This window comes from Ambystoma mexicanum, chromosome 4p (genome assembly GCF_040938575.1).
Source record: "Ambystoma mexicanum isolate Mex_15411 chromosome 4p, UKY_AmexF1_1, whole genome shotgun sequence".
Lineage (NCBI taxonomy): Eukaryota > Metazoa > Chordata > Amphibia > Caudata > Ambystomatidae > Ambystoma > Ambystoma mexicanum.
This window is the reverse complement of record NC_090927.1, coordinates 253427696-253444554: the sequence shown is the minus strand read 5'-3', so window position 1 is coordinate 253444554 and position 16859 is coordinate 253427696. Positions and strand designations below refer to the sequence as shown.

At 47.5% G+C, this 16859-nt stretch overlaps 1 protein-coding gene across 2 annotated transcripts in view; it reads left to right on the top strand.

The window, feature by feature from the left end:
- The window catches only part of LOC138453177 (cytochrome P450 2K6-like), an 825478-nt gene extending 819177 nt beyond the window's left edge, over positions 1-6301 (top strand). For both annotated transcript variants that reach the window (XM_069605776.1, XM_069605774.1), the window contains one exon: positions 5540-6301. In XM_069605776.1, the coding sequence (XP_069461877.1) occupies positions 5540-5721 (182 nt within the window). In that variant the 3' untranslated portion in view covers positions 5722-6301. The remainder of the gene's footprint in view (positions 1-5539) is intronic.
- The last annotated feature ends 10558 nt before the right edge of the window (positions 6302-16859 follow it).

Below are 16859 nucleotides of genomic sequence, written 5' to 3'. Positions count from 1 at the left end.
CACTCTTGCGGTGCCTGTGCAAAATCCTGTTGCCGGGCCAGCGGATGGAGCTGTATGCACCTGCTGGCATGCCTCAACCCATACCCAGCCCCTGGTGTCGGATGTGTACACACAGACCGTCACCGCAATGCCATTGGCTGTTGCCATTCAGTACTATGTAAAACCCCTGCAGGCCAGGTTGGCGAGGCGCAAATCCGTCATTTGTGATGATGTGCAGGCTTCACGTAGACTGCTTGCACATCATCATGATGAGGTATGCCGTCTCTTCGGGTGGCTTGCAACATGCCTGATCCAGTTTGTGCTGTGTGGGCTATTTAATAATGCGACCCCCCTCCTCGTCTTCCTCCTCTCTGCGCCAGTCATCCTCCAGGGGCACCTTGAAGCCCAGATACCACCAGGGCCCCCTGTGCACCAGTCCCCCCCAGATTGCCCAGTCTGGTGGAGCCTACATCCCTGCCTGAGTTGGGAGTCGAGGATCAATCAGCTGAGGTTTTCACCGTGCAAATCCAGGGGCCGAGAGGAACACTGGGAATGGAGGGCTAGCAGGCAACCACGACCAGGGCACGGGCCGTACACCCCTGGGTAACATTATAAGTCCGGAGGGTGTACACACAAAGCAGGTGCTGTGGCAGCAGCAGGCTCTTAAGAGGAGGAGGCTATTTTTCTCAGGGCCAAACATCACAAGGGGGCAGGTACACACGTCAGGCAGGATGCAAATGTGGAACTCCGAACCAGAATGTCTGACATGTTCATGCGCTATGGGCATCGTATAGGAGCAGAGAGGCAGCGGGCTTGGGAGGCTAGGGTGATGATGGCCAGGGCGGAAGTTGCGCTGCATCAGGCAAGGTGGCGGGCTGCCACTCTGGTGGCACTTGCAGGGAGGTGGAGGGGATGGAGAGACAGATGCTGGAGGCCCTGCAAGCCCTCCAGGAATCAACAGTGGCCTGCCTGGGGGAAGTGGACACAGCGCTTGATGATGCCCTGGTGTAGAGTCTGGCCAACATTGGAGAGGAAGAGATGGAGTAGTCCACTGCATGTGTATATTGTTATTTAGGAGTGGGTTTCCTTTTCTTTTTTTTATTTGGACCAGACTATTTGAACATTTCTCCCCTTTTTACTGTACATAGTTATTTAGGTGTAGGTTTCCTTTTATTTTTTGTTTTTTCACCAGAGTTTTGAGACTTTACTTCACCTTTTAAAATGTATATAGTTATTTTGGTATAACGAGGATTTCTTTTTGTACATTTACATTGACAGCTTGATTTGTGGTTTGTGAATGTATGATGTAAATATTTATTGGTAATATATCTTTTTTTCATTTCAATTCCTGGCTTCTTGCTGTTCATTTGGGTGTGGGTCTGTTTACTAGTTCTATTTTGGGGATGTGCTTCTCTCCATTGGGAGTCATGTGTCTGGTTTCATACATGCTTGTGTATTGATGTTGCTCGAATGGTTTGCGATGGCAGGATGCACAGGTGGCTGACAGGTGGTGGTGTGTCAAGTAGACGGATGTGTGTCCACTCTCTATTAGTATTCCCTTTTACCTGTGCTGCATCACTCTGTGTTTGGCTTCACTGTGGTTGGGGTGGAGAGAGGTGGGCTGACTGTGGGAGTGTTCCATGGTCACTGTCATAGCACATGACTTTGTTATTGATGTGTCACACACATGTCGTGCACACTCCTTCAGCAGCATGTGGTATAACAGATTGGCTTCTCTCAGGTGTTGCTCAACCTCTACCACTGGAATACAGTAGTGGCACATTTTGGATATTCCACTTCCACAGTGGGTGCACAATTCACCAGTCTCTGGGAGTCATGCACTCTCTGACTGCCCTATCCTTCATCCATGCCTGGACCGGTCATATGAAAGTTCACTAACAGTTTTTTTTCCACCCAGCTCACTCATGCTCAGACTGTGACACACCTGCCCATTGTTTGTGGATGTAGCACACATTGTTGGTATGTTTGCTTCTGTTGTGGGCACACATTTGGTCACTGTGCTTTGATGCTATGCCATTGTGCCATGTCCAGCATGAACCAGTTTTAATAATAGAGTGGTCTGCCTGCAACAGTTGTCACAGGTGAGGGGACCTGAGTGGTGGTGTGCCTTCTGGAGCAGGCTGCCTGCAGGGGTTGTCACAGGTGAGAGGGCCTGGGGGGTTGTGTGCCTTCTGGAGTGGGCTGCCTGCAGGGTTTGTCACAGGTGAGGAGTTCTGGGGGGTGGCTTCCCTTCTTGAGTGGGCTGCCTGCAGGGTTTGTCACAGGTGGGCAGGTTGGGGGGTGGTGTCCCTTCTGGAGGGGGCTGCCTGCAGGGGTTGTCACAGGTGAGGAGGCCTGGGGTGTGGAGTCACTTCTGGAGTGGGCTGCCTACAGGGGTTGTCACAGGTGAGGGGGCCTGGGGGGTGGTGTCCTTTCTGGAGTGGGCTGCCTGCAGGGGTTGTCACAGTTGTGGGGGCCTGGGGTGGTGTGCCTTCTGGAGTGGGCTGCCTGCAGAGTTTGTCACAGGTGAGGGGGCATGGGGTGGTGTCCCTTCTGGAGGGGGCTGCCTGCAGGGTTGTCACAGGTGAGGGGGCCTGGGGGTGGTGTCCCTTCTGGAGGGGGCTGCCTGCAGCGAGTGTCACAGGTGAGGGGTGCTGGGGGTGGTGTGTATATTACAATGGTTCATGTGCAGTGGGGGTATGTGGACAGATTGGGTGTCGAGGGTGTAGGGGGGACTCAGGTTTTTGTAAAGGGTGTTGCCTACACTTGCGAGGGGGCGTGCAATTTTTCTGGGTACCGCCTGGGCTTGTGTGGGAGGGCATGTCTTTTCTCTGGGGTGCGGCTGGGGATTGCGAGGTGTTGTCACGCAATTTCACTGGGATATGGCCTGGGCTTGCGTGGGAGGGCACACATTTTCTCTGGGGTGTGCCCGGGGATTGCGAGGTTTTGTTGCGTGATTTCGCTGGGGTGCTGGATGCTGGGTTAGGGATGGGGCGGAACCTTGCACCGTGTTAGTCCTTTCACTTGCTTATTGGTGTGCGTGGAGTCGTTCCTCGCGGAGCTTGCTATTACTTGCACAACGGCTACTAATGCCTCTTGGAATCCATGAATACGTGTGCCGCCCAAGTATTTATCTGCCTCCACAGCTCACCAAGGTACTTCTCGGAGCGCAGAACTTGCGCCATTTCTGTGCCTGCTTACATGAATCAGGGACATACTATTTTCAATAGTACCTTGCAAAGGGTTCAGTGGAAAAAGTGTGCAAGGTGATTATCTCTCTCTGTTGGTGTTCTGAAGAACACTGCCTATCAAACAGACATTTCAACACAATGGGGTTGTTTTGCAGAGCGTGGTAAGTGTGCATTGTGAAATACCTCTGTATACACCCTACTCCTAGTGTGGCGTATACGTCTTATTTGTGTCCGTTTATGCTTCACGCACTACCCCTTGCAAGTATGCAGTGTACTGGTACGGGCTATATCATATCCACTTCTGGGCCTGCTCAAAATCAACGTGGAGAGAGGCGGGGCTGCCCATACATGTTACGCAACTCCCTTTACATAGAACGACCCTCTGTACCGCCTAGCCCCGCCAAAAAATCCAATAAAAATGGCAGACCCATCAAGGGCAGCACACATAGCTCCACACCCTCACAGGGCTTAAACCCCTACCCCCACCCCTCGACCAGAGAGCAACAGGAGGAGCCCCCGGGTTCCCACCCCCTGCAACCTCACCCAATACAAACCCAGGCCCCGTCTGGGATAGCACACACACACCTACCCACACACCGTATGATTACCCCAGCCCACTAGCAGAGAACAGCAGGTGCCCCATGGGTTCCCACCTCCTGCAAACCCACCCCATATTTAACATAAAACAGACCCCAGGAAATAACACACCTCCTCCACCACCTCCCAGGGCTTTTACTTCCCACATCCCTCTACCCAAGAACAACAGAATACCCAGGGGTCCACCACCATCAACGCCCTCCCCCCATAATAAATATATAAAACTAGCAGCCCCTCTCCTCTCCAGGACCAACACATACACCACTGCCCACTACAATGGTGTATGCTCCCCTTCTGAAAACATGTTCAAGAGACCCACTCTTAATCTGCCCAAGGGAGTTCCCATGCTTTGAGTATGGTTTAGAATACTTACAGGCATCTGTCAATTGGAAAATACTACCTCTTCACTCTAGACTGCCTAAATCACAACCTCATTCGTTTTGTTGTTGTTGTTGTTGTTAAACTAATTGACCTTAAAGTACATCAGTCATGCACAATTTTTAATAATTGAAGAAATACAACTCTAAGGTTATTAAAGACACTGGGCTCCAGTGATCAAGAACGGCTGGACTTCCCCTCTAGGGTCAAAGGGTTACTTTATCAACTGGATTGGATTAACACTTGTTTGGCCAATTTAAATTATAGACTTTTCCGATGTACCTGTCTTCAGGAGAATAAACTGGTCACAGTACCCCACTGTTTGAGGAAATCTCTGAATAGAACTTGGAGGTTGAACATCTTAAGGATCACACTGAATGTTCTCGCAACGCGAGAAATCGCCAGTATAAAACAAACGGAAACTGAGCAGGAGGCCTTTTGTAGATTTTGTAATGACAACAAGATGAATGAAACAGTTGAATATATAATACGCTTCATTGACCTGCCATTCTCCCTAAACGTGCACTTCATTTTGCAAAGCATTTAGAGCGTTTTACTAATTTTCTGGAAGGATTCGCCATCCCAGTACCACAGCTTTACATCTTTTTTAACTGAAAATAATTTGCACATTCTGACGTATGCTACTTTTGATATGATATGGCATTTGTAACGTTTCAAGGCGCGACGAGGCAAGGGAGGGGAACAAAGGGAAGACAGACAGCGATACTACTAGGCCAGGTGTCATTCAGATCGCGCAAGTGCAAGGGTAGAGGGGAAGGGAAAAGTGCAAGAGGAAAGGGAGAGGGGAAAGTGCAGTACAGGGGTAGTAGAATAACATGAAAAATAATAAGGGCAAGCTCGTGGCAAGTGCAAGGTAAGTGCAGACAAGTGCTGGGAAGGGGGGGCTGTAGGGATACAGAAACAGTCCCGCAGTGCAGGGGTTGCCTGGGAGGCGGAGCAAGGAGAGAGTGGCTGGGCCAAGGACCGAGATCGGTGAGAGTGGCCCAGTTGCTGATTCAGTGCAATTTCAGTCATGAATATTATTTTTGGATTTTATGATGTGTATATGTACTATGTTACAAATTGTATGTATCTGTCATCTGTTTTAAGGTTTGATTTTTGATATTGTGAAAGGTTTATATAGACGAAAAACAAATAAAAAATTAAAAAACATTAAGTAAATGCAATGCTGCCAAACGTTGAAGCCTGAGGGCTTTGGCGCTCTATAAAGAAATAGAAATAGAAATAGTACCTGCAGTTATTTCTGCTTAATATATAAAGAAATGATGCATATGTGCCGCAGCCATACTCACAGATAAACATTGACACTTATCAGCTGCACCATTGGTGTTTGTGGCAGTCGTAATGCATCTACATAACGTCTTCTGTTCCAGGTCGGCGGGTCTGCGCCGGAGAGAATCTGGCTAGAATGGAGCTATTTCTCTTTTTCACGAGTCTGCTGCAGAAGTTCACCTTCCGCCCTCCCCCCGGCGTGACCGACGTGGACCTCACTCCCGCAGTGGGGTTCACCACCCCTCCGAAGCCCCACATGGTCTGTGCCGTGGCGCGTTCTTGAGCAGCATCTGCCTCGAAGCCACGGGGAGCAATAGCATGTTAGGAGAATGTCCAAATCATGCAAGTTTGCAGAATTGTTGAAATGCAATTTCCCAAATATATCCTGCATTCTGTGTATCCAAGTAGATTTTGATAAGCATTGTAATTATTGTCTTACTTTTTTCGCGCATGATTGAAGCTGAATATCCGTTCTAGATTTAAATCTCACTAAAGAAAAATAGTTGGATGGCAGCAAAAGAAAAAATGTCCCATTCATTAAACATAAATCGATTTCTCTCTAAGTTGTTTTGTGGGAGCTATGCATTGCATGTGCAGACTGTCAAATTCAATAAGCCTGTTCCATCTACCTTTACAATGGAAACCCTTCTTTCCCACTGCCAGATGTAAGCGTTAGTGCCCCGCTGCATCCGGCAGAGACGATTGCAATGGGTGCACCTAATGACAATATTCAGTAAAGGAAGTGGTCAGACATGCACTCTATGTTACCATTGCTTTTGGGCAGGTATTTTCTTTGCGTCTGTAAACTTTGTGTATTGATCAATTGTAAAATAAAATTGTGATTCCAAAAGGAATGAAGACCAGTTGACACGTTTTAATTGTTTCTCTTTAATAGACTTCTTGCATTAAGGGCTTCATTACCGAAAATGTGCATCAGCTGAAGTGCAGATTTGCATGCTATTAGCATATTCATATTTCTCTGATGCGAATTACATGTCATTGTGCTAATGCTGTGCACAATTATTCTCTCACCTGAGAACATTTTTTGCAAGCAGACCCCTGGCAAATATTCAGAAAGCACTTCAACTTTTTTTAATGCTTCCACCTCATCTTCAGTGGAATGTTGGAAGTGAAACCTATTTGCAATTACCTGTTCCACAAAAATAATTTCCTGTTTCCTACGAATATTTTTCGTCTAACATGATGTAATGTGTGATATCATCAGTGATGTCATCAGTGATGGCATCGGGAATTACATCTGTGATGTCATCATTGTGGTCATGGGCTGCACAACAGGGGTTCAAAGGTAAGGTGGCATTTGCTGAATTTCAGGGGGTTTAAGTTCTCCCCTTAACGTCCCTGCATCTAAAGTTTTTTCCTTGAATTTCAAGGGTTTAATTATTTTATAGATTTATTTCTGCACCGCAGATCAAGGCCTTCACCCATGACCAGTGTATATTTCATAACACTATCAGACAAGTAGCCATGGTCTTTTAGCTAGACCCGTAACCATGGCCAGTGGGCATGGCCTTCGGCTGTGTCCCCAGTATATTTTGAAACACTACCAGACAACTAACCATGGCCTTGGCAATTATCAACAGCCTTCAGCCGTGCCCATTGTTCATTTCAGAGCACTACCAAATCTGTCATGGCCACTTGCCCAGGATCACAGGAGGGGCACTGTCAGGTGGAGGGAGCAAGGGACACCATGGTTCACACACGTCCCTTTGGGACGTTTATACATTGGATGCCTAGTTGGACTCAGACCTGGCCACTTTGGCATCAGGCCCATGCAAAAGCATAAGCAAGACTCTCTTTATTATCGGCAGGAGTGCTCGAAACAGAAGCAGACTCTTTTATTATGGGCAGGAGTGCTTCCAAGAACTTTCCACTTGTGTGTAACCAGTCCGGGTGTGACCTTCTATCTGTCTTCAGCTGCACATGCAACTTCAAGGAGTGGCAGGGTGTGGCAAGCAGGACTGAGCTAGTGGGCGTGGCCTTAAGAGCTCAGCTATAAAAGCCAGCCCAACCCCAAGGCACACGCTTCGCGTTATTCGCATGCAGCGTAACGCTCACCGCCGCCTGGGTTAACTAGCACTTACCTTGGGAATCCAGTCTCCTGTCCCTATGCTTACCTCTTGGAGTCAGCTTACACCTGCATCCATCATCGCTCAGCCTGGCATCCATTCTTCATCTTCCGGATCGCAGGACTTCAGCTCTGGGCACAACATCTTCTTTGCCTCCGGCACAAAGAACTCCAGCTCCCGGCACCGCAGCACGACATCTTCTTCATCTCCGCACGCAGAACTCCAGCTCTGGACTTCGCAGCAGGACATCTCCTTCTTCCACGAAGGCGAACCCTGTAAAAGGACAAAAGACAAGGTTAGACCTACAAACCTGCAGTTTAAGATTGCGCTTGCAAAATTCTTCGTGCTTGTCCCTAAAAGCACACTTACCAGCTGCCGGACCGCCGCAGAATCCTCCGCTCCTCATCAGGAGCCACTTCAGGCTCTGTTGCTCTGCTGGACCAATCACACCTATGTGGGGAGGAAAATAGGCATTGTTACAGAGCTGACAACAGGCTGAGAACAAGACACTACCAATACTTCACGACAAACAGAAAACAGAAAGACACTTACCAGAAAGACATGCAATTGTTGCAGCTGGACTGGACACCACGTATAAAGGACCAGTCCTCATTCTACATGCGACCCTGCCAGAAGTAGCAGGACAGAGAGTTTGCCCTTAATAGTTTACAGGTGAACCTTAATGGGACGATGCATGCTCACCACACTATGGGAGTAAGGTTTTGAGAGGGAATTCACTCGTAGACCAGTAAACTTACGTCCCCTCATATTTACGCAGGAGCAGGGTTCCAATTCATGGCAGCAGCAGTGGGAGGAAGCAGATCGGGGGTCCTACCTGCTGGGAGGGCGGCAACCGTGCCCCAACGTCCCGGCAAAGACCAGGTGAGCGTAACAAGATCACTAGCCATGACCTTCAGCCATGCCTGCTGTCCATTTTAAAACACTACCAGACAATAGCAATGGCCTTTGGCCATGGCCAGTGGGTACGGCCTTCCGCCGTGTCGTTCTATATTTCAAAACACTTGCAACCCATCGCTTATACGTTCATCAATCACAGACTAATTTTGACCTGTTTTGACAGTGGTATTGTTATGTGTAAAAGATGGGAGGCTTTGAGAACTTACCATTTTTTTAGGCAATGTGCAGTGAGATTACATTATTTGCCGAGGATTACACACTTCGGTTAAAAAGTCTGCTACAAGCCCCTTATTTTATGGCCGGTCTCTTGGTGACTGTTGTGATAAATCGCATGACCCCCAACTAACCACATTTAAGCAGCACAGAAAAGGGATAGAAATGATCGGCTGCAAGAATAACATATGCCCAGGTACTTTTGCGCCCATAGCGAAAATCAAAATCTGGCCCCTGTGAATATATGTACAGTAAGTGAACATATATCCTAAAATGAAATATACAAATGTCGTTCAATTGACCTTCCCCTTAGAAGAAAGTGTGCAAGAAAATAGCATTGGACTTTTAAAAAAAAGTAATGAACACCAGAAAAATAACTTGAGAGAGGAAATGTTCCAATAAATATGCTGTCAACTTATAAAAGGTGCTCACCTTTTAAACCCAGCAATCTGTACAGAAATATTCCCGGGAAAAAAAAATTTGAATACAAAACAAGTGCTTGTGGTCTTGTTGACAACCGTCTGCACTGGGAACATGACAACCTGAGTAAAATCCTATTAACCAAATACTTGAGCAAGCTTGCCAACCTCAAAATAAACCAAGGGGTTGAGTCTGCCTTCTGAAAGAAAGTTACACTGTCCACCCACATTTGTCCTTTACTTGTGCCCTGAAAAGCAGCCACAATCAGGGGAAAATAACTGTACCAGTGTCCAGGATTGCAACCTCTCTTGCCACATCCTGGGAAAATACTCATGATTTACATGCCGTCTCATCATTTCCCCTCCTCACCTCCATGTATGCCTTTCAACAATACTCTGCTTTATAAAGATAACTTGAAAGGTATACATACCTTGGTGTCATTCAAATATATGCATCCTTATAGAGCTGTATTAGGCAAAAAGTGTACAATTGTGGCAATATTCCCCCATCTTGACTGGGAGACTACAAATACCAGGGAGACTACAAATACCAGAATGCAATGCACTAAAAGGCAAACAATTGTCTCTCAGAACTCTAAGAGAGCACTGGGAACATAGAGTATCTATACTGAAGAGTGCATAGAATTCAGCCGTAGTAGAAAACTTCAACATGTTGTATCCCTTTTCAGTGCAAGAAATGAAATCGCAGCTGCAGACACCTTAAAACCCACACAAAAACGAGCTAACTAAACTACTTTAGCCCTGTTGATATTGAAATTTGTAAATTTTTGTAAATCAATTTAGTGTTTTTGTAGCTTAGTGGATGGATTTGAAGAGGTCAACACCAAATGGATGCAATTTTCAGCAGAGATGAAGCATGGGTCCACAGAAAGTTTGATGTGATGAAGTGCCATGCCTAAAGCTGTAGGATAAGGCAGGAGAGCTTGGGGGCTGGCTGCCAACACTTGCTTTCTGATGTAGGACTCTGAGGCAATATGGAGACTATCACACACAATTCCTACTGCCTTGCCAGCTATAAATGAAAGTCTCCCACAAAACCCCTAAAGACACCCATAAAGATGATTCTAGAGAGATTGGCATTACATCAATGACTGACCTCCCAATGGGCATGTGTCCAGCAGATAAGGCAGGGTTGGAAAGTGGGTAACTCTCGATGAGTAATGGAAGTCGGTACCTGGAAAATGCTGGAGTTGTTTGACTTCCAAGTGAGTCTCCAAATGAGTTGCCTGGTCCTTTGGGAGAGAAAAGGGACAGTCCAGAACCCTTTATTCTCAAAATGAATGTTCTGGTCTCTTAGAAAGTTTATGAGCTGAATAATTTGTGCAGTATTTTCAGTGTGTAGTTTAACATTTGATACTAACACTTAGAACCAGAGGGTACATAGAGTGGGTTAGATTTCCTTAAATCACACAAATGCTGGTAGCCGCAGGCTCAAGAACATGGTCAGGCTTAGAAAATAATGCAAAATTAAAAGGAGAACAGCAGTACTTCATAAGGAAAGATTCAGAGCATGCAATGTAACAGCACAATGGGCCTTCAAAAGAAAACACCCATCGTTAGAGAGGAAGGAAGGATAAAGTGAAATGCAACATTTTACCCCGGGCCGTAGGATGTTGTGCTAACCGGAATACTGTCCAAAGGCCACCAAGGCAAGGGGCTGGAAAATTACACAAGGAGCTACAGGGGATGGTGACAGATGACACCATGGAACCGGAGGGGAAATGCTAAAGAAAATATACAGTAATATGTGGAGGAGCTGGAGAGGAATGGGGTTTGAAAAAGAGGAAGACAACGGGTAGAAGGTGATTCGGTGTTACTCAGGCTGGAGCTTGGAGGATTTTGAAAGGCTGGCTCTGTCAGAAAAGGAGATTGCGGGGCATGAGCACATAAAAGGCCCACGGGCAGAGATCGAGGTACAGAGAGACAGAAATCATTTGGATGGTGAGTATAAATAGGTCAACAATTAATCAGCACCCCTCCTACAGGCTAATTGGCAGGGTGTCAGGTTGCTGGTTTCCCTCCCTTTGCCTCTCACACAATTTGTGATTGCCCCACTCTATGCTTAAATTGCTTTCAGCATTAATCAACAAAACATTCTCTTATTCAAAATATAAATGTATTCATTTTTTGTTAAAAAAAAGGTTTTTTGTTATTTGTTATAGCATTCCAAATGTCTGAACCCAGTGGGGGTGAAAGCACACGTAGAAACATTGACCATTGATACCAAAAGTAGTGGGGCAAATTATACGTATCTAACTAAGGATTTCTTTCCATAAAGGTCATTCTTTCAAATTAAATGATGTGGTGGCGCAATTATGACCATTTGAAATTTTTAATTATTGAATCAGTGGAGGCCCCTGAAATAGAGAGGCATGGGCCTCATTACAAGTGTGCCTGTATTTTGCTGGTGATTCCATGGAGCCAGTGGCACCATTTCTGTCAACCGTAGCCACGGAATCACTTACAATGCTGGTGGCATGGTTACCGGCATGTCACTCATGGAACCAACATCCACGGAAACACTGAGATCAGAAACGTCATCGCCAGAACCGGAAGTTCGCCAGCAGCCATTTTGGAAAGCACAATCCACTTAAAATAACCTGGTTACTGTTGCCACCTGGACATGCAGACACCAGCATCTCGTCAGCAAGCATGTCATCTCGGGTCCCTGAAAAGTGGCAGAGAAAGCCATGCTTTTCTGAGCAGTAACTAACCATCCTGACAGATACCATTGTGCCACATGCAGGTGAGATGTTTGCCACAGATCAGAGGCTCAGTACACAACTACGAAAAAAATGCCATCTGCGAGGAGCTGGTGCATAAGGTGTCCGCTGTGGGACCCATAACTCACACAGAACATGACTACCATATGCAGTGGGATGACATCCGCCTAGGGTCCGCAACCTGCTGTCGGCCCACCGGAAGGAATGCCTGCCCACTGGCGGTGGGACGGCCTCACCAATAAAACTCATACCATGGGAGGAGAAGCACAGCAGTGTACTGCACCATGAAGGGATTGAGGGAGTGGAAGCGGCGGAGGCCAGTGCACCTGAAGAGGGCAGTGAGTACAATGTGCCACACCAAAAAAAACATTGCAGGCATGCAAATGCAGCACACACCACACAGCTACATGTCCAACTGCATGGCACCAAACCACATCCAACCCATATAGTGGCCAATGAACCATGGTAATTGGCCAAGGGTTAACAAAAATTGCCCTCCAAACATCCAAACATACATATTCCCACATGAGTACTGGTCATGTGCACAAAGCGGCGACTTGAAAAGCAACACATACACGTACACCCTCCAAGGTGGCATGCATACATCATGAGAAATGTGCCCCAGTGACACACTCACATGCATCAAAGGCATTGTGATGGACCTGGCCCTGGTATGGGTGACTGCCCACCTGTCAAACTGACACCCCCAAGTCCAATTGTGCCCTTCCCTCACCTCTACATCACTCTTCACCCATGGTTTCTCTGAGGGCACCATTCCATCTTCATGGCTCTTACCTTGGCCCTCTATCCACTTGATCACCACCTTTTCACCTCACTCCCACTGTCATGCTAATGAAACACAGCTCACATTTAAGCATCCATTCTATGCCTCCTCTCCATCCTCTTTCATACATGACTGCCTGACTGGTATTCATGCATCGTGCTCTGGTAACAATCCCTGCTTTAATGGCAGTGAGATAGAGAAGCCTCTCATTATGATGCCTGTGCCCTGTTTCCCACCTACTCTGGCCACCTTCCATGGGCCCCCTCCAATCACCCCCCTGAGAGGCTACTAACCCTGGTGTCACCTTTCCCTCATGTATCTCCTCGCCTACACACATCACAAACCTTGCCAAGTAGTCCAACCTACAGCACCACCACCTCAGACACACCCTCCCTTTCCTCACCTACCCCCAGAAGCCCAATATCTCCAGAGCTCTGGATCTCGTTAGGCCTGACAACTGCAATCGCCTCTTCATCAGTCTTCATCTGACCTCCCTTCGCCCCCTCAAACTATTCGAGGATAGGGCCGCGTGAATCAACCTACGCCTCAAGACCAGGGATTGTTTCCCTCCAGCCCTGCAATCACTCCACTGGCTCCCAGTGACTGCAAGGATAAAATCTTAGACCCTGTGCTTCATACACAAGGCTGTCTGGGTCCTGCACCCACATGAGTCTCACTGAGTGCAGCCCATCCTCAACCGGTCTCCCCATTATCCCTTACCAGCACTTGCCCTCAGCCACCCTTCCCTAGACTAGCCTGAATATGGTCCACCCCATCCTTCGCACTCTACTTCCCACCCCTATTTTACATACACAAGGCACATATCCTCCAAGGTGATGTGCATGCACCACAAGCAATGTGCTCCCCTTACACACTGACGTGCATCAAAGGCATCCTGATAAACATGCTCCTATTGGACTTGGCCCTGGCATGGGTGAATGCCCACCTGTCAAACCGACACCCCCAAGTGCAATTGTGCCCTTTCCTCACCTCCACCTCACTCTCCACCTCTGGTGTCTCTTATGGCACCATTCCATCTCCTGAATGTCGAGGTGTGTGCCTCGACATTCAGGAGATTGCACCATCCAATCCTAGCTCTTCCATCGCCCCCAAAATACTATCTAGAAACAACCGAAAAATAGCGCTTCAAAACTTAAGCGCCCTGATCCACAGCATCCTGGACCCAACAAAATACAAAGACCTAGATTCAAATAAACTAGTCGACCTTTACAATGACACATTATACTCAGCCATAAACAGCATTGCTCCCAATCAAACAAAAAAAAAGCAAAACCGACAGCCCACCTCAATAAATGGTTCACAACTGAACTGAAAACCCTCCGGAATGGCAAAAGAGCGGCCAAAACTACATGGAGAAAATCGCCTACCATCTGCAACAAGGCACTGTTCACCTCTGCCGCTGCCATCTATAAATCTGCCATCATCAACACCAAAAAAGAGACCTACAACAATGGATCCTTAATGCTAAATCTGGGACCAACGGAAATGGAGTCTCCAGCTCCACCAACAGAAGCCTGCGTGAAGGATGCAGATTGGTGCACCAAAATACAGATAGCTCTAGCCAACCAAATCACATTTCTGCAAACTAAAATAGAGACAAAAAAGAATAGTCATGCCATTAGTTCCAATTCCAACATCTCGCCGGACCAACACACCCCTCCTAACCGACCTTTCTCCTTCTCTCCAATCTCACCAAAAGAATTGGAAAATATTATCTGAGGCTTAAAACCATCAATGTGCCAAGGAGATAGCTGTCCTGCCCCAATCATTAAGGAAGGCACCAAGGACTTGGCCCCATTCATTGTCACCCTGATCAACTCCTCGTTCAAGACCAGCTCAGACCCTAACAACCTCAAGGAGGCCTGGGTTATGCCTCTCCTAAAAAAAAAAAACTAGATCTCAATATACTGACCAATTATAGGCATATCACTACTGTCCCGTTCCTTTTAAAAATACTGGACAGTGTGGCCTATCTCCAAACCCAGAAACATTTGGAGGATAGTAACTTACTTGGTCTCTGACAATCTGGCTTTAGGCCGAGACACGGCACGGAAACGGCGCTCTTGGACCTTAAAATCCAAATGGATGAGGCTAAGGATAATGGCCATTCTTCTGCTGTTAGACCTCACTGCAGAATTTGATCTTGTCGATCAACAGATCCTCACAGATCACTTGACCACAGCTGCTGCCTTCTCCAATAACGTTGCTACGACGCTTTATAACATCTTCACAAAACTCCTCTTTGACCGTCTTGATAACATGGGTGTCACATACACGAACTACGCTGGTGACACACAGGTTCTCATTACGCTGACTGGGTGTTATGAAGATGATTCCAAACTGATCAATGAATTATACTTGGAAATGCAGGCTTGGATGGCAGCCCATAGCCTTTGTCTGAATGATGAGAAGACAGAGCTCTTGATAGTCGGATCACAAGCACGTTTAAATAAACTTGACCCTCGATAAACGTCCTTCAACAATGATGGGAATTCCATCAAGGTTGCTAAGTAATTCAAAACTTTGTGAGTCTATTTAGACTCCACCCTCTCACTTAGAAACAAGTGAGTGCCACCGTATCAACAACCGCCTAAACCAATAAGCTAATCAATGCCTGCAAATTATACCTGTCACCTAACAGCTGCATTACTGTCATGGTCACGGGCCCCAGAACACAAAAACCACACCATCTAGTGATGGGGGCAATGGGTCACTTGTCTTACTTATGTCCCTTTGTTACTCAAAAAACACAGGGGCCCTGGCTGGACTCAGTCCTAGCACCTTTGGCACCAGGTTCATATAGAGATGTGAGCAGGAACACTTTATTTCAGTGCAGGAATGCTTTTATTTTACTTCAGTGCACACTTTATTTCAGTGCAGGAGCGCTTTTATTTTACTTCAGTGCTGGAGTGCTTTTATTTTACAAGAACTTCCCCATGTGCTGACTCATGTGGCTTGGCTCCCTAGGCCTCGTCTTCAGGTGCTGACCCATCGGGTGTGGCAGGGCGTAGCAGCAGGCAGGCCAGAGCTACTGGGCATGGCAGTAAACCCACTGATTCCTCAAGCAAACACTTCACGTTACTTTGCACCTCTGTGCAACCTGATGCTCATTGCCGCCTCGACCATCTACTTACCTCATGATCCTGCAACAACAGCATCCTTACGTGGACTCTGGCTCACATCTCACAGCAATGCTCCATCTTCTTGACAGATCCTGAATCGACACTGCAGCACCTGCACTCTCTGGGCCTCATTACGACCCTGGCGGGGCGGTAAGTCCCCAATCCCCATTTACCCTTCCCCATTCCCATTTTTGCCCCATAGGGCATAATGGGAGTGGGGAAGGCGTTAATTACGCCACCGTAAATTACGGTGGCGTAATTAACTCCATGGTCCCTTAGCGCCATGGATTTTAACACCCGCTAAAAGCGGGTGTTAAAACCTCCATGGCGCTAAGGGACCTCGTAATTGGCGGTAAGGGGTCGGCGCAGCTAACGCTGGCGTAAACCCCTTACCGCCAGGGTCGTAATGAGGCCCTCTGTCCCACAAAGCCAAAATGCTGAAACGAGAAAAGAACACAAGACAAGGTTAGAACTCCCGAAAACACCCAAACCAGGGTCGTGTCGCATTTAAAACCCAATGCGCACCCTAAGGCTCCATTAAAGGCTACTTACCAGCTGTCAGACCATCTCAGCCCCGCTCCTCCATACTTCTGGTTCCACTTCTTCTACCGCAGATACCGCTGGCACCGCTACACCACCTGAAAAGAGATATTACGTACAAAGGACAGAGAACGAACTTTACAAATGCAATTACAACAGTCGGAAGACAAGCGGGCAAGTGGAAACGAGGGAAACACTTACCCACAAGAGAAGTGGACTAGTCGCAGTTGGCCTGGACTTCCAAGACAAGGGACCAGTGAAGGAACTCGGTTCCCTTCAACAAGCACCTCTGCCAGAAGCAGCAGGACGGAGAGCTCATCGTCATCATTCAGCAGATGAGCCTCAAGAGTAGTGCAAACCCAGTGAAGCCACATCCAGGGAGAAGAGGTCTGTAGAAGGGGTCAGGGACCACATGCTGCATACTCATACTACCCCCCTTATATTCACTCAGGAACTGCACTGCTCATCACCACAGTTCCCCACACAGACGCAGAGGGAGGAACAAACAAGAGGGGAGTCATCCCTGGGAGGGCTGCAACCGTGCCCCAATGCCTCCGCAGAGACCAGCTGCGT